The sequence below is a fragment of the Barbus barbus genome (assembly GCF_936440315.1).
Source record: "Barbus barbus genome assembly, chromosome: 32".
Taxonomy (NCBI): Eukaryota; Metazoa; Chordata; class Actinopteri; order Cypriniformes; family Cyprinidae; genus Barbus; species Barbus barbus.
The window spans coordinates 701,545-728,043 of NC_136760.1; the positions used below are offsets into that span (position 1 = coordinate 701,545).

The 26,499-nt window shown below is 36.4% G+C and overlaps 1 protein-coding gene across 1 annotated transcript; it reads left to right on the forward strand.

Moving 5' to 3' along the window:
* The first annotated feature begins 300 nt into the window (after positions 1-300).
* On the forward strand, positions 301-26,499 carry LOC306852400 (uncharacterized protein). The gene is made up of 51 exons (XM_079389172.1): positions 301-611; positions 1,794-1,982; positions 2,449-2,495; positions 2,740-2,766; positions 3,192-3,287; positions 3,937-4,002; positions 4,348-4,392; positions 4,535-4,588; positions 4,719-4,772; positions 4,853-4,906; positions 5,070-5,123; positions 6,025-6,078; positions 6,186-6,230; positions 6,315-6,368; positions 6,761-6,805; positions 7,142-7,195; positions 7,480-7,578; positions 8,305-8,349; positions 8,439-8,537; positions 9,309-9,362; positions 9,448-9,555; positions 9,636-9,689; positions 10,717-10,815; positions 10,898-10,951; positions 11,067-11,165; positions 11,637-11,690; positions 11,785-11,838; positions 11,932-11,985; positions 12,104-12,157; positions 12,754-12,798; positions 13,805-13,903; positions 13,989-14,096; positions 14,882-14,989; positions 15,080-15,133; positions 15,695-15,748; positions 15,834-15,941; positions 16,024-16,077; positions 16,961-17,014; positions 17,789-17,950; positions 18,039-18,146; positions 18,999-19,106; positions 19,204-19,257; positions 20,318-20,425; positions 20,943-20,996; positions 21,079-21,186; positions 21,276-21,329; positions 22,089-22,196; positions 22,305-22,581; positions 23,387-23,577; positions 24,492-24,734; positions 25,177-26,499. The coding sequence occupies exons 1-51, from the start codon at positions 530-532 to the stop codon at positions 25,321-25,323; spliced, it is 4,353 nt and encodes a 1,450-aa protein (XP_079245298.1). The 5' UTR covers positions 301-529; the 3' UTR covers positions 25,324-26,499.

Genomic DNA, 26,499 nt, shown 5'->3' on the forward strand with positions numbered 1-26,499 from the left:
ATCTCAGTTTCAAAAAACTGACCCTTATGACTGGTTTCGTGCTGCAGGGTCACACAGGGTCACCATCATATAGCGAATCTACAGAATCTGATCATCATTTGGCAGCTAAAACAAATGCTCAATGAAATGAAAAGCCCATGAAATGATCACATCTACAAGCAAACTGTGCCGAAACGAATCTGAATCCAGAGATTCACAAAACACAGATCCCTGACACGCTTCTTCTCCATGTTTCAGAATGTCCACGTCGTAATGAGGACTCCAAATAGTTTGACATGTTCGAAGGCGGCCCTTGGTTTTGGCAGAAGGAGGGACTGGCTTTGACTTGAACATGCAGCAGATATCTAGCGCACTCAGCACCTCCCCAAAACCCTGCCATATAAAAGCCAGGGTCAAACATTTGTTTAGGCAGTAGGGAGTTTCTGCTGGGGTCTGGATTGGAGTTACACAGACCGGACCCTACGTGTATGATTGAGGACAAAACAGGATTCCCCTTGCCTCAAAGAGTCTACATGTCTAATATTTAGACATGTTCAGCTTTGTGGATATCCGGTTAGGGCTGCTGCTCGCTGCGGCGGTCCTCGTGGTGAGAGGACAAGGAGAGGATGATAGTGAGTATATGATTTTTACTCCTGCTTTTGCAGATGCTTGGCTGAGGAGACTGGAGAACTCCAGAGGGGGATTTTCAATGGTCTTGTTTGCAAGCGACCTGCGATCTAAAAGTTTCGGGAATTACTTGAGGAGGAAAAAACTACCTTTTTATTCCCATCTGCATTTTTTATTTTTATTTTTATCTTCTAGAAATGGTTATTTTTCCATCCTGCGGAATTGTTTGCTGCGCATGCGCACTGTGTGATGTCCTGAAGCGAAGGATGATGCGCTGAAGCAAAAACGCGACGCGGATGAGAGAAAGAGAAAGAGAGAGAGAGAGAAAGAGAGAGCGAGAGCACTTTTAATCTCTCGTTTTCTCATCTGTTTGTGCTCTGTCATACTTTTTAGACGTTTGATAACTGATATAAGCGCTTGTCTTTGGATTACATTGATACATCATGCGCGTAATAGACGTTTTGACAGTTGTAGCCTGCTAAAATGATATTAGAAATTAGCGTTTTAGAATTAAAAAAACGCATTTTGTTTGATAGGGAAAACCTCTGGTTTTCATTTCAATTACTGGAGTGATCGGGGCGTGACGGAGTTCTGCGTGACTCTGGCGCCGCCTCGCGGTGGAGTTTAGTACTGCACGCGTCTGAAACACTACGAGATGCAGGCCTGTCCTTCATAAAGCATTGTGCACCACACCCCATTTGACCATTTTAGCTTCATTCCCTTCCTATTTATAAAACATTAATTAAACAATAAGTAAATAATTAATGCAGCACCACAGCAGATCAGTATGTGTTATTATAATGAGTTACAAACATCTTTCCTGTTTAGTTTAAAACTTTCTGCATATGCAAGAGTGAAACTCTATTGCCTTTATTGTGCCTTCAGATTGCATAAAGCCATAGTCATTCTCTTGAAACACACAGAAGTGTGTTTTCTGATTTTTAACATTATAACTTTGTAACGAGGACACTTTGCCATAAGAGTTAAGCCAGTGTTTAGTTAACAACACACTTGCGTAGGTTGAATTAAATTAGTTTAGTTAGCTTCATATTTGCAGAGAGGAGTTTTGTATCTTTAATCTTTTTAAAATGAAATGTAGAAGTCGTTGTGGAATCATCCCTGTCGTTTCTTTCAGAGATGAATGTGATTGACTGTGCTGTGCTAATCCAGGTGTGTTGTCCTCACAGTCTCATTCGGTAGCTGTACATTGGACGGTCAGAATTACAACGACAAGGATGTATGGAAGCCCGAGCCCTGCCAGATCTGCGTCTGCGACAGCGGCACGGTCATGTGCGATGAGGTGATCTGTGAGGATACATCAGACTGTCCCAATCCAGAGATTCCCGACGGAGAATGCTGCCCCATCTGCCTTGAAGGTACAGACGCGCTCAGTCTGGCGCCATCTAGTGTGCAAACGCTCGGGGAAATATCTCTGGCCCCTGAAACCTGAGCACTTTCAGCATCACTCATGCTTTTACATGGGACTGAGTGATTAAGGATTTGCCTTGTTCATCACTGAAATTGCTTTTTTTTCACTTAATTGCACTTTCTTATTTTACATCATCTCTGAATGCTATATAATGCATTTTTTTCCCCTGTGCATTGAAATATGAATATATATTAATGATGATTTTTGAAAGCACATTAACTGCTGATCTTTTCAGCACCAGTGGAAGTATTAATGTTTGTTAATCATTTTCATGAAGTAGCTCCCTATTTTTATGGCTCTGAATCAGTGCTCTGAGCTTATATATATATATATATATATATATATATCTTTACTTGATTTACTTGAGATGAAGTAGGTTCTGAAATATATTTGTATTTTTTCCATAAATGGAGGCTATGTGACTGAAGTTCCTTCGCGTCCAGATGATGGTGATTCTCAGGTTAGTAGGAATTCATATAGATTTTTTTAATGCATCTCATTATAAGTGTGTGTGTGTATAGAATTCCATGTATTTAGAATATATATATATATATATACATTACTTGAGTTGCTTATTAATTAATAATATTACTTTCTTAGTACTTTTATCACACCATATATGAATGTAATTTACACACATATTATTATATTTACAGCATACACCAATGTAAAGTATCCTAATATTTCTCATTGTCCATTTTTAGCGTCCTGTTGGTCCATCTGGAGATCCAGTGAGTACAGTATTTGTTTCTGAACAAGCTGCTTATTGTTATCATTGTAATGTATTTATATTTATTTAGTTTTTCCATCTGGGTTAGTCTAGTACAACTGAAAAAGACCAACTGCACATTTGTTTTCAAGACTACAAAGTCTGCAGGAGACAAAAAGCTTGCATTGCTATGAAATTCTGTTCCAAATGGAAATAATTAGGGTGATTAATGGGGCATCGGAGGCTTTTAACCTGCTGACCTTTAATTGTCCCACTGACCTTTGACCTCTGTAAACTCACATGCAACATGAGAGAAAAATATGATTTCATGCATAACAGTTTCAGTCTATATATGACATACATTCTGTACCAAAGCATTGCGTTTTAGCGTATTGCATTTCTAAGGATCATCATGTGTAATGTGCATCTCTTCTGTTTGTCTGGAAGGGTCCTCCTGGGCCTCCCGGCAGAGACGGTATTCCCGGAGAGAACGGACTCCCTGGACCTCCTGGTCCTCCTGGAACCACTGGCCTCGGCGGCGGAGTAAGCAGCCCAGCTTTGAGCTTTTAATATTATCAATCTGCATTTGAGGCGTCCCTAAGATTAAGTTTGAGAGAATCTTGTCAAACTGGCCCGAAGACAGAAACATAAATCTTTCTGTTGTCTTCATGATGCATACTGCTGCCCCATGGATTATTTCCTTTAGCATTAAAAAAAAATAAGATGAAATCAAATAAATAAAAATAAAATAAATAATTAACATTTTGCAAAAGTTTTGAAGAATATTTTATTTTCTTTCATGTCATTTTATTTCTTTATTTTGTTTTGTTTCATTTTATTTTATTATTTTATTTTATTGTAAACTGGAAATGAGGTGCTCAAAGCCTCTGTTATTCTGTAGTTCAGTACCAGCTCAAGTGAACAGCTCCTATAATGAAGACTATAATGAAGGAATGAAAGCAGACTATGCACTCTATAAAAGCGAAACAGCTGTATTTTAAGGGCTTAATTTAGGTATATGTGATATGCCACATAGATTATTTCCTAGCATGTGTATTAGCTAAGAGTTGATCATTTCCAAATATTTCTGCATTAAAAGCAAAACCATGCTTTAGTAGTTCAGTAGTAAACGGTTCAGTGAAGATCATCACAGAGCAAACCTCAAATCTTCGGTTCTTGTCGTCCCCTACAGTCTTTCCTTTCCCAGATGGCTTACGGCAGTGAGAAATCCAGCGGCCCCGCTGTCCCCGGACCCCCAGTAAGTCAGCTTCTCCTTTCCTTCATGAACTCACACAGAACAGACAGAAATGCATTGTGTAAAACAAAAAAGCTCATGTGCAATCTACTCACACAGCAATTCACAATCTGGATATTCAGCAATGTTGTGTACATCTCATTTATTATAACTCATTTTTATTACATGCTTTATATCTGTGATCGACCACCCTGGATCCATCATTCAAAGCTAGTTTAAATATGTAATGCACTTTCATAGGACTCCGTTTGAACTACACGACTTGCATGATATATGAAGTGCTATACTTGCTTTTAATGTCTATATTTTTTCTTTCTCTATTCTAATATTGTGTTTTCTCACTTTTAGGGCCCCCCAGGTGCCCGTGGCCCCCCTGGATCTCAAGGTTCACCTGTACGTCTATTTCTAGTGTTTTACCTTGTACTACAAAGTCTTGTTTATTAGAACACATAAATCAAACAAATCAGCAATTCTTTCTAGACAGTTATGCATGCAGCATCTGATATATAACTGTGTTTATCTGTATTTTTCACAGGGCCCTCAGGGATTCACTGGACCCCCAGGCGAGCCTGGAGAGCCTGGTTCTCCTGTGAGTTTCTTCTGCTTCCTTTCAGTTTTGAAATGTAGTGTCAATATGACATTATGAAAGCATGCTGCTTCAAAAGCATGCATATTTTGCCGGCGGTGTGTGATTATTCCTCTGCTGTTGATGTTTGCAGGGCCCGATGGGTTCCCGCGGTCCTGCTGGTCCTCCTGGAAAGAATGGAGAGGATGTGAGTTTTATTTCCCTCGCTGCATCGGTTCCAAATAATACAGCTGAGTCTCTTCTTATCTGTCCTCTGCTCTTCCTCAGGGTGAAGCTGGCAAAGCCGGCCGTCCTGGAGAGCGCGGATCCGCCGGGCCTCAGGTGGGTTTCATGCATGGTTTCCTCATCGATATGCACTAATTAATACCATCTTGCACACATACAGTAGCAGTAGTAGACAACTTATGAAGTCTCAAACTAATCAAAAAGCATGGAAAGAGATTCGAGCAATCATCATAATTATGTTCTCTTGCTTATTTCCCAGGGTGCTCGTGGATTCCCAGGAACCCCTGGACTCCCCGGCATCAAGGGACACAGAGTGAGTAAAGCAGCACATAACCCTACCTTTCTATTGTGTTTTTACATTATTAAATTATTAATGTTTATAAATATTAAATATTGTTATCATGTACTATTCATGTTAATATATATTTATGCTGTGTTTTTGTGTGTGTGTGCAATACTGCTTTATATATATATATATATATATATATATATATATATATAATTTAGCATTTTATTACATGTTTTATCTATTTATTCATTAATATTAGCCACCTATGTTTTTAATTTTTGTGTGCAATAATGCTTGGGAAAAATATATATATATATATATATATATTTATTTATATATTTATATATATATATATATATATATATATATATATATATATATATATATTATTATTTTTTTTTATTTTTTTTCTCAAGCATTATTGCACACAAAAATGAAAAACATAGGTGGCTAATGTTTTGTTTCCTCTTTCCTATATTTATGTATACATTATTATTGTATACTATGTTAAAATATTTTGTATGTATATTTGATATTTTTTACATTTTAATATTATTTATTATTTTTATATAATTTGATTTATGTATTATGTTACATTCTCATGTGAATTTATCTATTTATTAATGAAGTTTTATTAAGTTTATTGTGTTTTAATTTTTTTATATTGTACTGTGTTTTTTGTTTAGTGCCCAATACTGTGTAATATATATATATATATATATATATATATATATGATATTTATTTTAATATTTTATTTTGTATTTTATATTACATGTTTTATTTATTTTTTCATTAATATTACATATTTTTAGCCACTTATTTTTATTTTGTGTGAAATACTGCTTGGGAAAACATATGATTATATATATATATATATTAGTATTAGTAGTGATGCAATGTTTTGTTCCCTGTTTCCTCTTACAGGGTTTCTCTGGTCTAGATGGAGCTAAGGGAGACACCGGACCTGCTGGACCTAAGGTTTGATTTCCATCTCTCTCATATATGCAGATATCATTATTCACAGATTTGAGTCTGCAGCGCTGTAGTGTTGTTTCTCTGTTGATTGAGTCTGTCTCTGATCGCAGGGAGAGCCTGGTGTTCATGGAGAGAGCGGTGTTGCTGGAGCCATGGTGAGTGATTCTGGATGGGATTTAAAGTCCATGTAAAGTTCTTTAAAACGATATCAATCATCTCACATTTTCTGCTTGTTTCAGGGTCCTCGTGGTTTGCCCGGTGAGAGAGGTCGGCCTGGTTCTCCCGGCCCTTCTGTAAGTCTCACATCCATCCCTTATTGTTTCTAAACCCCTGCTTTGCTTCATCTTGTGGACTAGAAACTAGAAAAACATTCCCTATTGTGAACAGTCAATTAATACGAGACTAATGTTTTACTATAATGTCTAACAGACCGTTCAGCTAATTCAATGCAACGCAACTCTGAAACTGATTCACCATAAGTAAACATGTATAAATGTCAAAATTGAGAATGCACCACAAACCTAACAATCAAAACTAATCTGTCTGTGAATGGCATGTGCAAACTTAAAACATGACACAGTTCTGGAGGCATGAAGATAAAATGCTGTCTTGTTGAAGGCAGAATCTTCCATCATTTGGTGTCATTATGAATATTGTGATTGTAATGTTTTCTTGTTTTCTGCAGGGTGCACGCGGTAATGATGGAAACACTGGTGCTGCTGGACCTCCTGTGAGTCTCAAAATACAGCACTTATTTATTATAACAATCTATTGCAAATTCAAGAATTTCTATTCAAGTATATACATATTAATGCATAACACAATTTAATGTCTGTAGTATTTATTTTAGATGCAAAAATCAAGCAGTTGAGCTGATTTAAAAAAATTAAGTGTTTGAAATATGTATCAAGTGAAAGTTAAAAGTTACTTATAACTAATTGCAAGGATTATTTTTTACACTGTGACATTGATGATGCTTTAGTTTCTTGTACTACAGCATATTACTACAGCAGGATGAGTCTTATTAATCTGTTATAATGCTCTTATTATGTCTCTCCTCTGTTAGGGACCCACTGGCCCCTCTGGTGCTCCTGGATTCCCTGGTGGAGCTGGTGCTAAGGTACAAACACGTTGTTATGAATTATTAATGTTTTTATGTTCATCAGTGCAGCTGCCAACAGTTAATGTGTCCATAAAAGCAAAGCAAAAATTATTGCACATGCTTGAACATATTATGTTTTACCTGAAAACATGCAGACAGCAATTAATGTATTGTTTCTTGGCCCCCTGTTGTTGTGCATAGAGTCTACCAATATAATATACTAAACTAATAAATTAAACCAGTTGGAGTCAGCCTTCCATAAATAATCTGACAAGCCAGTGCTTTCTTTTTGTCCTCTGCAGGGAGAAACCGGCACCGCTGGAGGTCGTGGTTCTGAGGGACCCCAAGGAGCCCGTGGAGAGCCGGGTAACCCTGGACCTTCTGGAGCTGCTGGTCCTGCTGTGAGTGTTTACAAAACACCATCAAACTACACAGATGATTATGTGCTAGAAAGATTTGCAATGAGCTGCTTTTCAAACGGAAACGTCTGTGCTTGCATGGCAGAAACAGAATAGCGGATTAATTAGAATGCCGTAAATGCTAATATTCACTCTAAAAAATGCTGGGTTAAATACAACTTAGTGCTGAGTAAAATATGGACAAACCCAGCGATTGGGTTACTACACAGAAGGTTGGGTCAAAACAACCCATCGCTGGGTTTGTCCATATTTTACCCATATTTTAGAGTATGAGATATGCAAACTATATTATCCACCAAATTAGACTATAAAACATGTATATATTAAAATAAATTAAACATGGTTTTCTGTAAAGTAGCTTTGAAAACCTGTATTGTGAAAAGTGTTACAGAAATAAATATTTGATGAGTTGATTTACAAGATAAAAGAAGAAAGGTAGCTTGAGATTGATATTAATGTATAAAAATGCATGCATAAATGTATAACTTGCACATCAAACATTTAAATAATCTACAAAACAAAGTATGAATATATTTCTGCCATATGGACATCAACTTGAGATAGTCACCACTGATAAGCTGACTATATATAATGTAGAAACTTTCATTTTCTGTAAAGCTGCTTTGCAACGATTTGCATTGTGAAAAAATGTAATGGTGGTGTGAAGAATAAAAATATAAATAATTCAGTTTTCTTCTCATTGCACAGGGAGGTCCTGGTTCTGATGGTGCTCCTGGTGGCAAAGGATCTCCTGTAAGTATTATATATATACATACATACACATGTATATGCATACATATACATCTCACACCAATCTCATTGGTTTGCGTGATGTTTTGTAGGGTGCTGCTGGTATTGCTGGTGCTCCTGGTTTCCCAGGATCCCGTGGACCTGCTGGACCCCCGGGCCCTTCTGGAGGTCCTGGCCCCAAGGGAAACAATGTGTGTAAACTGCATTTTATCATTATGCATGCATGAAAAGCATAGTTATACATCAGTGCTTCCGGGACATAATTTTTACAGCCTTTAGTTTATTTGAAATTGAGATTACAGGAGGTGTGATGTAGTAATAATACAAAAACAATAGTCTGAGCATTGCCATTGAGCAACTAAACCTCTTACAAATGTACTTTAAAGGGATAGATCACGCAAAAATTAAAATTCACTCATTATTTACTCTGTCATTTAAAACCTGTGTCTACAATTTCAGTTCCCACTGATTTCCATTTATATAGACAAAAATGCAATGAAAGTTATAAAGAAATGGAACTGTTTGCTTACCAACATTCTTCAGAATATCTTCTTTTGTGTTACATAGAATGCATACAGGTGTAAATAAATGATAGTAACACTTTACTTAAAGCCTTTATGCATAATGCATTATAAATGTTATTAGAAGGTGTAATGCATGTGCATTGTAATACATTACATCTTGTCGAAAATAATTGTAATCAAATCTAAAATGCATAGTGTAGTAATAGATGTTATAATGTATGAAGTGTGGTCAAGAGAATGTATAATGCATTATAACGTGCATTACAAGGCATTACAAAACTACTTTTATAATGCATTATAGGCTTTAAGTAAAGTGTTACTAAGTGCTACCTCATTTTTGTGCGAATGTATTCCTCGCAGTTGCATTAGATATAGAAGACGCTGAATAATGAAGCATAACGGACTGAGATTAGAAATGCTATGCTCTTTTATTTCCAGGGTGATCCAGGAGCCCAAGGTAATAAGGGAGATGCCGGTCCTAAGGGAGAACCTGTAAGTCTCTCTGACGCAAAGATGATTTCCTAATATTCACAGAAACCTCCACTGTAATAGTAATAGTTGCTGTTTTCTGTCCCAGGGCCCAGTTGGACCCCAGGGTCTGGCCGGACCTGGTGGTGAAGAAGGAAAGCGAGGAGCTCGTGGTGAGCCTGGTGGCGCTGGACCTGTCGGACCCCCCGGAGGCCGTGTAGGTTTAACTCACCTGTTTCATTCATGCATGCTTTTTTGTTTGTTTGTCTCTCATATTTTGTGTTTTTCTTTCAAAAGGGTGCCCCTGGCAATCGTGGTCTTCCTGGAAGTGATGGAGCTCCTGGACCCGGGGTAAGATCACAAATCAGTTTTGTCTAGTAATTTGAAAATGTGCTTTTAAAGTTTGGAATCATTGAGACTGCATTTACTTGATCAAAAAATACAGTAATATTGTGAAATATTGTTACAAAGTGTTTTCTATTTGAATATATTTTGAAATAAAATGTATAGCTTTGATTTCAATGCTGATTTATCAGCATCACTACTCCGGTCTCGATCCTATAGAAATATCTAATATGTTGATTTGCTGCTTGTTTTAATCAACCGTTGAATGTTTTTTATTTTGATTAGTATTTAAAAGTTTGGGGTAAACACGATTTAAACAAAAAAGAAGAAATTAATACTTTATTCAGCAACTATGCATTAAAGTGATTAAAAGTGACATTTATATTCTTACAAAAGATTCTATTTCAAATAAATGCTGTTTGTTTGAACTTTCTAGCATCCTAAAAAAAAAACATTAAGCAGCAAAATAATAAGCAAAAATATATGCAAAATCTATTCAAATAGAAAACAGCTATTTTAAGTTATATAATAATAATATATATATCAATATTATTGTTTTTATTGCCTTGGTGAGCGTAAGAGATTTTCTTTATTTTTTTCTTCCTTTTTTTTTTAGTTAAGACAATATATTAACTATTTTCTTATTTCTTGTTTATAAATAAAATTATTCATGTAATTATTTACTTAATGATTTATACATCCATTCTTGTTTTGGTTATGTATTATATGTCAGTGCTTTGGCAATACTGTGCAAGTCATGCCAATAAAGCTCACTTGAACTGAATTGACTGAATTGAATTGAATGATTTCAAACAGTTGACCAGTAGTATATGTGGCAATGAACTGATTTTAAGTCAAAAATATTAAAAGTTCTTCTTACAGTGTAGTTTAATCCATATATCAACCTGCCGACTAATCGGAGTGTTTTCGAGTGTTGTAATGCCAATGACTGCGTTGAGAAGGAGCTGTCCAGGGTCCTGTAGATGATTTCTGCTGCTGAGTAACTAAAGCTGGCCCTTTAATCACATTTCAGGGGGCCCCTGGAGAGCGCGGAGCCAACGGAGCAATGGGACCTCAAGGAGCCAGCGGAGAGTCTGGTCGCTCGGGAGAGCCAGGATTGCCTGGATCCAAGGTAAGATATTGCTTAATGCTTTGTAGAACCATATTAGCAGCATAAAGAGTCTGTATTTGACCTAACTTGATGCCTGTTGCAGGGTATGACTGGTGCCCCTGGAAGCCCTGGACCTGATGGCAAAGCTGGACCCTCTGTAAGACGAATATTATATTTATAATTCACCGCCTTGTTTTTGTTTGTATGCAATATAAGATTCATATGAGATCTTATATTAAAGTGATGTGTGCATGGGTCTCTCTAACCCATAGGGTTCACCTGGACAAGACGGCCGTCCTGGACCCCCTGGACCTGCTGGATCTCGTGGTGCTCCTGGTGTGATGGGATTCCCCGGTCCAAAGGGAACCGATGTGAGTTACTCCATCAATTTATGAACTATATATATATATATATATATATATGTGTGGGTCATCAGTAGCACAGGTATATTTGTAGTAATAGCCAACAATACATTGTATGGATCAAAATTATACATTTCTCTTTTATGCCAAAAGATCATGTTCCATGAAGATATTTTGTAAATTTCCTACCATAAATATATCATAACTTCATTTTTGATTAGTAATGTGTATTTTGATTAGTAATATATACATACATGCATGTGTTTGTATTTATATATACATTTTATATACAATTTTAAGCAAGTAAAAAGCCTTTTACATAGTTTTTATAAAAATCATGTTAAATATGAGTATCAGATATGATCAGGTTTTTAAGGTTTGTTTTATTATTCTCTTGAGAAATAGAAAGATTTCTTCATGAATATCAGATTTGCATACTTTTAAATGTAATTTCTAACACATCTGATGTATTCCTCTTAGGGTGAGGCTGGTAAGTCTGGTGAGAGAGGAGTTTCTGGACCTCCTGGTGCTTTGGTACGTGGAATATTAAGCGGATTCTGAGCTTTATGCAACTTTGAGCGTTTGCTTGAATCCCGTCTGAGCAGTGCATTATGGTGTGTTTCTGTAGGGCGCTCCTGGCAAGGATGGAGATGTTGGTGCTCCTGGCGCTCCTGGACCTGCTGTATGTGTGTTTAAACCTCTCAAAGCTCAATATGATGTGAATCTGCTGTGGCGGTGTGAACCTATTGATTTTTCCCGGTCTGTTGTGTTTTAGGGTCCATCTGGAGAGAAGGGAGAGCAGGGACCCGGCGGTCCTCCTGGATTCCAGGTGCGCTTTTATCTCTGTGCATATTTTCTTCATTTGAGTGAAGATTATAGCGCCTGATTATCTTTGGTTTAGTCTTTCGATGGCAGTTAAACCATCGTTGTTTATTCTCTCTCTACAGGGTCTGCCAGGTACACAGGGTGCCACCGGAGAGACGGGCAAACCTGGTGATCAGGTGCGTGTTGACTCAGGAGGGATGTTTTTAGGTTACATATTCTGTCTGCATTCATTTAAAATAATTAAACATATTGCAAACATATGAATATGAAACAAAAAATATAAGACCCTGGAGCACAAAAGCAGTCATGAGTAACACAGGTATATTTGTAGCAATAGCCAACAATACATTGTATGGATCAAAATTATACATTTCTCTTTTATGACAAAAATCATTAGGATATTAAGATCATGTTCCATGAAGATATTTTGTAAATTTCCTACCGTAAATATATCAAAACTTCATTTTTGATTAGTAATATGCATTGCTAAGAACTTCATTTGAACAACTTTAAAGGAGATTTTCTCAATATTTAGATTCCCCCAGATTCCAGATTTTCAAATAGTTGCATCTCAGCCAACAAGAGATATTTCATCCAGCTTTCAGATGATGCATAAATCTAAATTTAAAAAACCCTGACCGTTATGACTGGTTTTGTGGTCCTGGATCACATATGACATACATGTTGTGTAAAGTTGCTCTCGCTATTACTCTCTACACAGTGCAGTTTTTTGCTCTGTTTGTTCTTATTGATTATGTTTGCTGTTCAACAGGGTGCTCCTGGTGAAGTCGGTCCTCATGGTCCTTCTGGTCCAAGAGTGAGTATTTCCTGCCTAATAAAAAAGCCCACAGATGAGCCACATCTAAACTACAAGAATAATACAAGAGTAATAGCAATAGTACAAGAATTATAGTTTGTTCTGAAATAATAATGCTTATTCTGGAAAAAAAAATTTTTTATCAGTATAATGTGATGTTTTACTGTACAAATTACTTGGAGTAAAATATTTTTTTTTTATTAAGATTTTTATCTTAATATGTTTTTTCAGATAAAACAAAAGAATGTTTTGAGTGGTATTTTAATTATACATACTTTTTTTTTTTTTTTTTTTTCATGCATTGTTATGGTTTAGTCAATATCAAGATAAAATTCTTGCAAATCTTGTTTCAAGAATAAAAACTGTCCATGTGTAAATTTTGTAGGAAACGTATAATATCATATTAAGCAACCAGATGACTGCATGAATTGTATAATTTGCAACATACAAATTGAACTAAAACCTTTTTTTTTTGTCTTTTATCAGCTTGGTCTTACTTCAGCCACATTAAACATACATTTTTAACACTTATACAGAAAAGTGCATGCAAAATTGGTATATTTTTTAAGTCAAAAACCACTCGGGATTAGTTTTCCAACTCATTTAAGAGACCAGAAATAGTCTGGTTTATTTATTACAGTAAAGCCATTTATAAAAGTGCAAGTTACACAATTCAGGCAATCAGTTAATTGCTCAATATGACAAAATTTATCCAATTCCTTATTTTTAAAACATGATTTTGAAGAATTGTATTTTGATATTGACCTTTATTGACCTGTTTGGAAAACGTTTAATTAAATTAAAAATACATAAATAATTTAAATTATTTAAATTAAAATAGGATATTATTAAATATAAATAATAATAAAAAATTGTAATAATATATATTGATAATATTTGTGTCTCCAATACAGTGGCTTTTCCTGCTCACCTGACTGCTCTAGTGCACAGATTGTGTTATTAGTTATATACATCAGAGAGTGATATTAGTAAATGTCTTGCACAGGGTGACAGAGGTTTCCCCGGAGAGCGTGGAAGTAATGGACCTGCTGGCTCCACCGGTCCTCGAGGGGCCCCTGGTTCTGCTGGAAATGATGGTGCTAAGGTAAGAATCCTAGATCGATGTCATTGTGACTCAGAATCACGATTTGAGAAATGATTGACCCCTGTCTGTGTTCATGTGTGTTTAGGGAGAGCCCGGAGCTGCCGGGGCCCCTGGTGGTGTGGGGCCCGGTGGACTGCAGGGAATGCCTGGAGAGCGCGGCACCGGAGGCATGCCTGGAGCCAGAGGAGACAGAGTAAGACTCACAACAACACAGACTTAAAGCATTTTGACTAAATAAGTTCATATTCTGACATTAAAAGTTTTTGTATAACAACCTCGTTTTCTGAGCAAAGCATGCCCTTGTGAAAAAGACTTTAGCAGAAAAGAGCACTTGGAAGAGCACTAAAAAATGGACCCTGGAGCACAAAAGGGTCCATTTTTTACATTTATATGACTGGTCACATATAAGCATGAACTGATGTATTCAGACACTTACAGTATGTTCTTCACCATTAAGTAAAAATTGATATTAAATGCAGTAAGTTACTTTTTTCACCCACTTAAGTAGGACTTAAGTACATCTTTATGATAATTACTTCTGTTGTCTTTGAAATATGGTAAAAGAACCGCTGACAAGCATTTATAGTAAACTAAAATACACTTCAGTGTAATTTCTATTGAAACCTGTATGTTAAGTATATAAATATATTTGTAATTACACACTTGCAAATTTACAATCTGTTTACTTAAAACATTAGTGTTATTTAAAATTATATTTGAAGTATAAACTTTAAGTTGTTTACATTTGCTTCAATATGATAGTCAACACACCTTTTATATTATATTACATAATACTATATAATGATATTATATTATATGCAAGTAGTTGAAAACAACACTATAAGCACACATTCAATACAATAAAGCGCACTTCTTTTTCACAAGGGAAGCTAATCGAAATGATCCTGGTAGCAGCTGTGGTGTTGATGAAGTCACTTCCTGCTGTATACGTTCACAACAGTTCTCCTTCCTCTTTAGGGTGATGGTGGACCCAAGGGCCCTGATGGAGGTCCTGGTAAGGATGGCCTGCGTGGAATGACTGGCCCTATTGGATCTTCTGGACCTTCTGGTGCTCCTGGTGAGAAGGTAAAAAGATCATTAGCATTGGAGATATTTATGCTTTACCTAAACTATGTTCAGCTCTAAATCATTTTCCTAATTTCCTCATTGTTTTAGGGAGAGGCTGGTGCTATTGGACCTCCAGGAGTGACTGGTTCTCGTGGAGCCCCTGTAAGTTATCAGGATGCTACCGAAAACCTCTTGAAACAAGGACATAAAGACCAAAAATAATGCAAGATTGCATGCAATTGCACATTTATAACCATAATGAGACTGCACAAGTACTCAATAACTCCACTGAACCAAAAAATATAAAAATTACAAGGAAATGCATAATGCAAACGAAATAAAAAATCAAATAAAATTTTGGGGAACACTTTATGCATATTACTAGAATATTAGCCTTTATTGAGGGAAAAGTCGTAGTTAATAGTGAAAATTTCCTAAATAGTTACAAAGAAACGGCAAAAGACACAAAAATAGAAAAACAAAAAATAGTACTTTCTTGTTTAATCAGTTTTCACTCAGAAATTGCTAGTAACTTTCACAAATAATTACAAAGAAATGCAAGTAACACTTTGATTTAGTTTTTAAAAAATTTGAAGTAGAAAAACTAAAATAGTATTTTCAGTTTCAGTCATTTTTTACAGTGTGCTCTTATTTTTCTGGAGTTGATTTGGAAGAGTGCATTTGATTTATATGCAAACTGATGTGTGTGTGGTGTTTTCTCAGGGTGAGCGTGGAGAGGCCGGTCTTCCTGGACCTGCTGGTTTTGCTGGACCTCCTGTGAGTTTAGCAGTCTCTTCCCAATCGGTTCCCATCATCTGGTATTGACCAGCACTGAGCTGAAGTGTCTCTGTTCTCGATGCAGGGTGGCAACGGACAGCCAGGTGCTAAGGGACAGACCGGTGACTCTGGACCCAAGGGTGATGCTGGAGCTCCTGGACCCGGGGGACCCGTCGGAGCCGCTGGCCCACAGGTGATGTTATATCTACAGCTCCACCGCTCTGCTGTATATATATGAGTATCCTTCACTTACTGTCTGCTGTTGTCTTTGACAGGGACCTGCTGGTGCTACTGGATCTAAGGGTGCTCGCGGTGGTGCTGGACCTCCTGTAAGAGTCAATGCTATCAGTATTTAATCACAAAAAAAACACAATGCAAAGTCATTTTTTATATTTGTGTCCCTGGAGCACAAAACCAGTCTTAATGTGTAGCAATAGCCAACAATACATTGTATGAGTCAAAATGATCCATTTTTCTTTTATGCCAAAAATCATTAGGATATTAAGATCATGTTCCATGAAGATATTTAGTAAATTTCCTACCATAAATATATCAAAAGTGAATTTTTGATTAGTAATATGCATTGCTAAGAACTTCATTTGAACAACTTTAAAGGAGATTTTCTCAATATTTAGATTTTTTTGCTCCCTCAGATTCCAGATTTTCTAATAGTTGTATCTCAGACAAATTTTCTCGGCTTATTTATTCAGCTTCCAGATGATGTATTAATCTCATTTTTTTACAAAAATTACCCTTATGACTGGATTTGTGGTATAGGGACACATATTTTTTTATATTTATGAGTTTCTGTTTTTATTTTTATTTTACTTAACATTTTAGTTTTTTCATTATTATTATTAATATGCCTTATAGAGTTTATATTAACTTATTTCATTATTATTTAATATGAAAATGAATTGCTTTTAAATGTTGCTTTGGCAAGTAGCTGAAATAAAACAAATGTATATATTTATATATATTTTTTAATTAATATATTTATTCAGTGTAAGCTCATTTCTTGAAGTGGATTTCATAATTTAACCCCTAACATGCTTTTCTGTGAAATTAAAAAGTTCCATTTACGTGATATTTTGTTATGTAAAACGCTGACTGTAATATTTTTTAATATGTAGCAGTACTTGTTGGTGCCAGTGTATATAATTTCTCCAGTTTAATATTTCAGTGTTTCAGAGTGTCTCTGTTTATTAATAGGGTGCTACTGGATTCCCCGGTGCTGCCGGTCGAGTCGGACCTCCAGGTTCTTCTGTAAGTCATCTTCATTCTAAACCAGGTCTAAACCAAAAATAGAATAATTAATTAATTAATTTAAAAAATAAATGATAATCAAAACACTAAAACTATTAAATGTTTATTTTTTTACATGTGTGTCATGAACATTAATGGACAATTCTAAAGAAGAAATTATAAAGCAGAAAAACTAAAAATAGTACTTTCTTGTTAAATCAGTTTGCACTCTTTCACAAAGTATGTTTCATCTGAGAACTGTGAACATGCAAATGCATTGTTAAATTACTGAAATATAGTATTAACTATATTATATTAACTATATTATATAAATAAATTGGTGCTGTCAAACGATTAATCACAATTAATCGCATCCAAAATAAAATAAATTGTTGAAGTAAAAGAGTGTGTACTGTGTATATTTATTATGTATATATAAATACAAACACATGCATGTATATTAAATGTATTCATACATAATATAAATTATATGAATATAAATGTAAATAAATGTACATGTTTTAAAAATATATACTGTATATTTAGTAAATATAAAAAGTACACACACATATATTATGTAAACAAAAACTTTTATTTTGGATGTGATTAATTGTGATTAATCATTTGACAGCATTCAAATATATATATATATAAACTAAATAAGCTATCTATATATTATATTAAATATTAACTCAAAATCTAAGGGGATACATTGAAATAAATGTAAAAGTAAATGTTTGTCTCGTCGTGAGTCTGAACATTTAATTTAATTTCATGTCTTCTGTGTTGCCTCAGGGTGCTGCAGGACCCCCAGGCCCGACCGGTGCTGCTGGTAAAGAAGGACAGAGAGGAGCCCGTGGTGAGCGAGGCCCCGCAGGTCGCCCTGGAGAGGCTGGGGCCTCTGGACCCCCGGGACCCTCCGGAGAGAGGGGTAGCGTTGGCCCCGATGGCCCTGCTGTAAGTCATCAAGCCACAAATCGTCTCTGATACATGACTCTGTGAGCTGCAGATTAATGCTCACTTTGCTCTGCTGTCTGGTCTTTAGGGCCCCGCTGGTTCTCCTGGACCTCCTGGTGTTATTGGATCTCGTGGTATTGTTGGTCTTCCCGGACAAAGAGGAGAGAGAGGTTTCGGAGGTCTCCCCGGACCTTCTGTAAGTGATTTGATTCATATTTGCTGTTTTAAAACATTGAAATCAGAACTGAACGCATTTACTTTCTTAATACACATTCCTGATCATGTGCAGGATTCATTGATGTGCTAGTTACACATGTTATAATTACAATAAATTATGCATAATTACCTGCAAGTAACCATAAGACCAACCCTAAACCTAACCATATAGTAAGACATTTCCATTTATGCATGTCCAATCATCAAAGAGCCAGCAATAACTCAACCCTGCATCTTGAAGAAAAATTCCTGATGATTTGCAAAAAAAAACCCGCCTAATTTGATGCTGAGTACAAAAATATTGAATAAAACTTTTAAGAATGAAGATATATCAGCTTTACTATATAAAAACTGTCAAATAGTTTTGGTTTTATAGGTAAGAAGTATTCATATCATTTACAATCTGATATGTGTGTGAAAATAATCAGATGTAACGCCTTTTGTAATCGTTAACATTTTCATAATTCTCAGTAATTGTAACAAATTACAGTCACGTTTATTTTTGGTTACGCTTTATTTTAAGGTGTCCTTGTTACAGTGTAGTTATACATTTAAGTACTGAGTAATATTAACTACATGTACTTACTATATGGTTACAATTAGGGTTTGGCTTAGGGTTGCTTGCATGTAATTATGCATATTTAATTGTTATTATAATAGTAAATACATGTAACGTGTTACAAGGACACCTTAAAATAAAGTGTTACCTTATTTTGTAATGAAACTACTAGTTACTCCCCAACACTGGTGTATACTGTACCATTTCATGGTGCCTTCAGTAAACTTTGCTTTAGTTGCCCTTCTTCTCAACACTCCTCATTCATCTCCTCAGGGAGAGCCAGGTAAGCAGGGGTCCACGGGGCCTTTAGGAGAGCGTGGGCCCCCTGGACCCATGGGTCCTCCTGGACTGGGTGGAGCTCCTGGTGAAGCTGGTCGTGAGGTGAGCTAACTCCACGCATCTCGAGAGGTTTCTTTAACCAGAAGCGGCTACATTCTGCGCAGTATGATGGAGTCATTTCTGTCTCTCGTCTCCGCAGGGTAACCCTGGACATGATGGCGCTCCTGGCCGTGACGGTCCCCCTGGATCAAAGGTGAGCGCAACCCTATCCAATCCAGGCATTATATACTCAAACATTTTTGTAGAGTGCTTAATTGTGATTAATCGCATCCAAAATAAAAGTTTTCGTTCACATAATATATGTATGTGTGCTGTGTATATTTATTATGTATATATAAATACACACACATGCATTTATATATTTCAGAAAAAAATATGTTATTATAAATTATATGAATATAAATATATACATGTAAATATATGTAAATATTTATATATATATATACTGCATGTGTGTGTATTTATATATACATAATAAATATACACAGCACACATACATATATTATGTGAACAAAAACTTTTATTTTGGACACGATTAATCATGATTAATCATAAATGAGCACTATTTCTTTCATAAAAAACTTTTATATATTAAAAAATGGACTACAGCTAAAATAGCATTTTCATGCATTTTCAAAATGTCATTATGTAACTATGCATGCAGCTTATGAACTTATTTTAGTTCAAAAAATATTTATTGCAATATTTGTACATTGTACTTTTAAAAAAGACAAGGGACCCATTTTGTATGACGTGTTTTGTATATTATTATTATTATTATTATATATATAAGTACAAATATTAGTCTCTAAATTAAAATAAGGTCAAAAAAGCTGAGTGCATTATAATTACAAAATGAATAAGCAAAATACTACTATGCACTGATATTAAAATTAATCATTTGATTGATATGATGCACTTATTGTGTTCATGTTGTTGTTACGTTGTACTTGTAATTTAAAAAAATATATAATTACATCTGTCAATAGAAGTACCCCTTAACTCACCCTTACACCTAACCATAGCCATATCCCACCTCAACAGCAAATAAGAAGCAATGCAACATGAACACAAGCACAAGAATTTAAATAAAAACATAAAGATTGTTCAAACAGATCAATGGTAGTCATTATCACTCTATCTGAGTTCATTTATTATCCCATGTGTAATAAATGAATGCATATGCTGTAAATATGTTAAAAGTGCTTGCAGTGTGAAAGAGCACTTCTCTGAAATCCCCCTGTTTGCTGTAGGGAGACCGCGGTGAGACGGGCAACTCCGGCCCTCCTGGGGCCCCTGGTTCTCCTGGAGCTCCTGGCCCCATGGGTCCATCGGGCAAGACTGGAGATCGTGGAGAGGCTGTGAGTTTCTATACGCAAAAACATCACCAGAATCCTTTGAATCAAAAGCCTCTGTTTGCATTTTTAAAATGAACAGATAAATGTAATACATCCATGCCAACAGGTGGCATTATATAGGTGTTGGTTTAGTATCATTTCTATACTATTAGAGTTCTAGTTAATATTTTGTGTTTGCATTTTAATTTTAAAGTTTTAATAGTGTTTTTTATTATCCATATAGTCTTTTAAGTTTTAGTTTATTCAGCATTACATTTTTTCATTCATACATTTATAGAGCTTTTAGTACTTGAAGTGAAAATAAAGGAAAATTAGGATTATTGTTTGGCAACTAGATAAAAAATGAGCATGCTTTTTTATGTCTTATTTTCTTTAAAGCAATGACGATTTTTAATAGTTTTAGTTAATAACGCTACACTATAACGGTCAAAACTGCTGACGTGACATACTTGTATATTATGCTGAATTATCTCATGCTCGTGTTATTGATTAATGTGTTGTTTCTCTCACTTCTTCCCAGGGTCCCGCTGGTTCTGCCGGTCCTGCCGGTCCTGCTGGTGCTCGTGGTGCTCTGGTATGAATTTATCATTTTTAATCAGTTATCCAGCTTGTTTTTCATCAGCAGGCAGGCTGATGGTTCTGGTCTCTGTATGCAGGGTCCAGCTGGTCCTCGAGGAGATAAGGGTGAGGGCGGAGAGGCTGGAGACCGAGGCATGAAGGGACACCGCGGCCTCTCTGGAATGGCTGGAGTTCCTGGACCTCCTGTGAGTCAATCTATACATCCAGATCCTCCACAAACTCCTTCACAAACACTCCAAGTGGCTTACTCAAGTTGATTTCTGAATGTTTTTAGGGACCCCCTGGTGACCAAGGACCCGCCGGACCATCTGGACCTGCTGGACCCCGTGTAAGTAGCACATGGATTTTATATAAAGTCTAATGAACATCTGAAGGTATGTGAAAAGAAAGATTACAACTTACTGAAATCCGTATCCTGTCCCAATGACACATAACCTCACATTTACCTCAGAAACAAACAGATTTGCTGACCATGGACTTGTTAGTCAGCTAGAAAAATGAACTCTAGAGTGGAGCATTTTGCTAAATATATGCACCATGTAACATATTCGTTATCATTTTTAATGTTTAACTTGTTTGAAAATCACGGAATTTGTGTCAAAACCCAGCCCTAAAAATAGTTTGTAGTTGCACTTCTGAAGCCATATGTGACCCTGGAGCACAAAACCAGTCATAAGGGTCAATTTTTTGAAATTGAGATTTATTCATCATCTGAAAGCTTTCCATTGATGTATGGTTTGTTAGGGCATGACAATATTACAACTATTTGAAAATCTGGAATATGAGAAAAATATTGAGAAAATCACCTTTAAAGTTGTCAAGTTGTCATATTACTAAATTTACAAAATATCTTCATGGAACATGATCTTAATATCCTAATGATTTTTGTCATAAAAGAGAAATGTATAATTTTGATCCATACAATGTATTGTTGTCTATTGCTGCAGATATACCTGTGCTACTCATGACTGCTTTTGTGCTCCAGGGACACATTTGATAGTCTGCAGTGTTTTGTTCTGAAAACACAAATGAGAAACCGCCGCACAAGCTGTGTTTTAATCCTCAAACGGTTTTCTTCTGCTGATAGGGATCATCTGGCTCCAACGGCATGGGTGGTAAGGATGGTATGAATGGTATTCCTGGACCTGTAGGACCTCCTGGACCCCGGGGTCGCTCTGGAGAAATGGGACCTTCTGTAAGTCTGAAATCAGCACAGTTTTACTGCTAAATTAAGCTTTATAGTGGTCTTTGTTTTAAAGAACATCTCATTGGATGCACTCATGTGTATTTCTTTCTTCGCCAGGGTGCTCCTGGTCTTCCCGGACCCCCAGGGCCTCCTGGACCCGCAGGCATCGGCGAGCCGTTCCTCCCCATGCCTCAGGGAGAGAAGGGTCCAGATCCTCTGCGTGGAGGCTACAGAGCCGACGATGCCAGCGTTCGCGACCGCGACACTGAGGTGGACACCAGCCTGAAATCTCTGAGCCAGAAGATCGAGAACATCCGCAGCCCCGAGGGAACCCAGGCCAACCCTGCCCGCATGTGCCGCGACCTGAGGATGTGCCAGCCAGACTGGAAGAGCGGTCAGCAGCTTCAGATTCCTGGCCACAATTAGTATTTCCACCAGCTAAAAGTGGTTTTAAGACAGTTACTTCTATCTTTTGCTGTAGTGTGTCAGTAGGAAATATCAGTTTACATTTACAAACATTCATTTAGCCATTAATTGTAATAATCCAGTGAGATGTTTGAGATCTGATCTGATCATCATCAGTCTGTCTGGAATGACATGAAGAAACAGAACAAACTGAGACTAAATCCAGAAGAACTGTGTCTCCAAGACGCTTCAAGAAACCTCCTGCAAAGCTCCTGAGAAACTCTGCTCAAGTGCACCGAGGACAAAAGCTGCTTTAAACACAAAGGATGCTCACAACAGATTTCATTTAGTTCATAGAAGTTATATGATAAAGAAAATCTATTTATGGCATTATTCTTGAAAGCATCCTCATTTTACAGCTTAAAGTGCCTAAAACTTTTAACAGCACTGTAGCTTTGCAGGAGGTTTCTTGAAGCGTCTTGGAGACACAGTTCTTCTGGATTTAGTCTCAGTTTGTTCTGTTTCTTCATGTCATTCCAGACAGACTGATGATGATCAGATCAGATCTCAAAAATCTCACTGGATTATTACAATTAATGGCTAAATGAATGTTTGGAAATGTAAACTGATATTTCCTACTGACACACTACAGCAGAAGATAGAAATAACTGACTTAAAGCCATTTTAAGCTGCTGAAAATACTAGTATTCTAATCATTTTGGCCACCACTGTATATTGTACTTATCGTGCATTTCGAAGCTCTGAAATTCACTTGAGCCTGTGTTTGCTGCAAGGTTCCTACTGGGTGGATCCCAACCAGGGCTCTCCTCTGGATGCCATCAAAGTCTTCTGCAACATGGAGACTGGTGAGACCTGTGTCAGCCCGTCTCAGAACACCATCCCCATGAAGAACTGGTACACTAGCAAGAACATCAGAGAGAAGAAGCACGTCTGGTTCGGAGAGTCCATGCCCAATGGCTTCCAGGTACGTCAAGAGCTTATACAGAGAGATACGGTCTGAGAGATAACCAGAAGCTAGATTTATTTAGCTGAGAATTTAATACATTAATTACATTGTTTAAAATAGAGTTGACATTTAAAATAATATTTAAAATACATGTTTACATATACATACAAGTGTTTTGTCAGAATAAAAGTCTGAAACCAGTTCTAACTAACAAACAAACTAGCAATAGATAAATAAATATATATATAAATGATTTAGGAGTAAATATGAAAGTAAAATATGTTTTGTGTATTTTCTAAAAACTTTGATTTGATTTAGATTTGATTAATGATCTAGAAATAGTCCAACGTTTGAAATATTTATTTTATTTTAGAATTTATCACAAATATTTAAAAAAATATAAAAAATGTTTATGTCCACAATATAGATATTCAGTTGTAGTCTGAAAAAAGTTAATTTAATTTAATTCAAATATTAATTACTTAAAACTTTAATTAATGACCTAGAAATAGTAATAGTTCCAAATTTTAAAATATTTATTTCATTTTATGAAATGCATTGTATAAAATACATATTAAAATGCACGTTTACATAAAATAGAGTTTTTTTATTAAAACGTTTAATCTTATTTAAAAAACAATAGTATTAATATTTTGATTATTTAACAATTAGATTATTCGATTAATGACCTGGATGTATAAATAGGGCTTAATATATAAAAAAAACATTTCAGATTCAGCATTATTTCTGTCATTAATCACATTTTTGACTTAATTTATGTGACCTTTTGCGCAAACAATAAAACAAAGATTTTCTCGTTTCCATTTGAGCATGAGATGCTCTTGGGAACATTAAAAGCACAAAACTGCAGCATATTCTCTAGTGCTCTGGAAATATGGCATGGGAGTCATGTTCTGCTGTCTTCTGTGTAGTTCCAGTATGGCAGCGAGGGCTCTGATCCAGAGGATGTTAACATCCAGCTGACCTTCATGCGTCTGATGTCCAACGAGGCTTCTCAGAACATCACCTACCACTGCAAGAACAGCATCGCCTACATGGACGAGACCACAGGCAACCTGAAGAAGGCTCTGCTCCTGCAGGGCTCCAACGACATCGAGATCAGAGCGGAGGGCAACAGCCGCTTCACATACAGAGTCAGCGAGGACGGCTGCACGGTGAGCGCTTACTCCTCATTTCTGACCCGCACCGCAAAACCAGTCACAAGGGTCCAAGCTGAATAAATGATCTTTCCATTGATGTATGGTTTGTTATGATCGGACAATATTTGGCTGAGATACAACTATTTGAAAATCTGGAATCTGAGGGAGCAACAAAATCTAAATATTGAGAAAATCTCCTTTAAAGTTGTTCAAATGAAGTTCTTAGCAATGCATATTACTAATCAGAAATTAAGTTACTGGTGCATTTTATGTCGTAGAATAAAGCGTTCAAATATCTTGAGCTTGTGTTTAACTGCAGACTTACTTAAGACATAAAAGAAACCCACTGATTTCAGAAAGCACTAAAATGCTAAATTTGGGGGTTTGAGCTACAAAAATGCACGAGTGCTGCTCTGTTAATCTAATTTGTCTTTTTCTTCCTTGCTTTTCTCCACAGTCACACACTGGCACATGGGGCAAGACAGTCATTGACTATAAGACAACGAAAACATCTCGTCTGCCGATCATTGATATCGCTCCTATGGACATTGGTGCTCCCGATCAGGAATTCGGCGTAGAAGTTGGCCCAGTCTGCTTCTTGTAAAAAGAAAAATCTGGACATGACTTTGTTTTTGTTTTTTCTAGCAGTCATCTTCAAATCTTTTCCTGTTCATAAAAAAAAGCCCGAACTCTTATTCGGCTGCAATCGGTCCATGTGCTTAATCCTGAATCCCTGAGGATGGTGCGATTCCCATCTCGAGAAAAACAAAAAAAAACGTTTTTAAACCCAAATTGAGGACCACTGCATCAGCCAGCATGGAGCGAGAATCCTTTGCGTCAGCTGACAACGAGAAAATAATATATACGCCCGCCCCCTGGAGTCCAAACAAAAATGACCATCTGGTGACTTTTTGTGCCGTTTTTTTGACCACTGCAAAAGGACAATGAGAAACAAGCAAATGCTAATGTACCATTCTCTGGTGTTGAATAAATATGACAAACGACAGCCGAGTGTCTTGTTCCTTCTAAGTGAGAAACTCGCCAAACATCACAGTTAGCTCAATGGTACAATGTCATCTTGATATAAAGGCTACCTCAGGACAAAAACAGATGTTGGGGGGAAAAAACGAGGGCGTTGTTTTTTTAATTCAAGCCACGATTAGTTACAGGTATGAAAAGGTGCTAGTTGCTCTCCAGGTCCTGTCTGTGGTGTGTTTGCCAGAAACCAAAGCGTTTGTTTTGGTGCTGTCACTCGCAGGGCCGTTTTGGTGCTAAATGTCAACAGAATGTCAATGTGATGCAATTGCTCTTATCAAAGTGTCAGCAGACCAGGAGAATCAAACGGCTGGTTACTGTAGATTTGCACTTAATCTGATATGGTTTAAGTGGATGGACTGATTGCCAGTTCGTCTCATTTCCGTTTCCAATTTGTGTCTGTACATGCCGCTGCCCCCCCGTTACCAGATTTTATTTCTACTCTCAAAATGCAATGCACATCTCTTTTTGTTTTCGTTTGTTTGATTTGTTTTCAGTGAAAGGTTTCTCCTGCAAACTGACAAGAGGCGGCAAAAAAGAAAAACCACAGAAGCGAAATAGACCCTCCGATGGTTCCAACAAAGGATCTGTTCTTATTTTGTACATGTATAGTATTTCGAGATGTTTTTAATTATTTTGGATGTTGAAATAAAGCATGTTTATGTGGTCAACTGGATATGTTATCTTCTTACCCTGGCCTTTCTCTAAGCATGAATTAAACAAACCACGATGCTTTCACTCAACT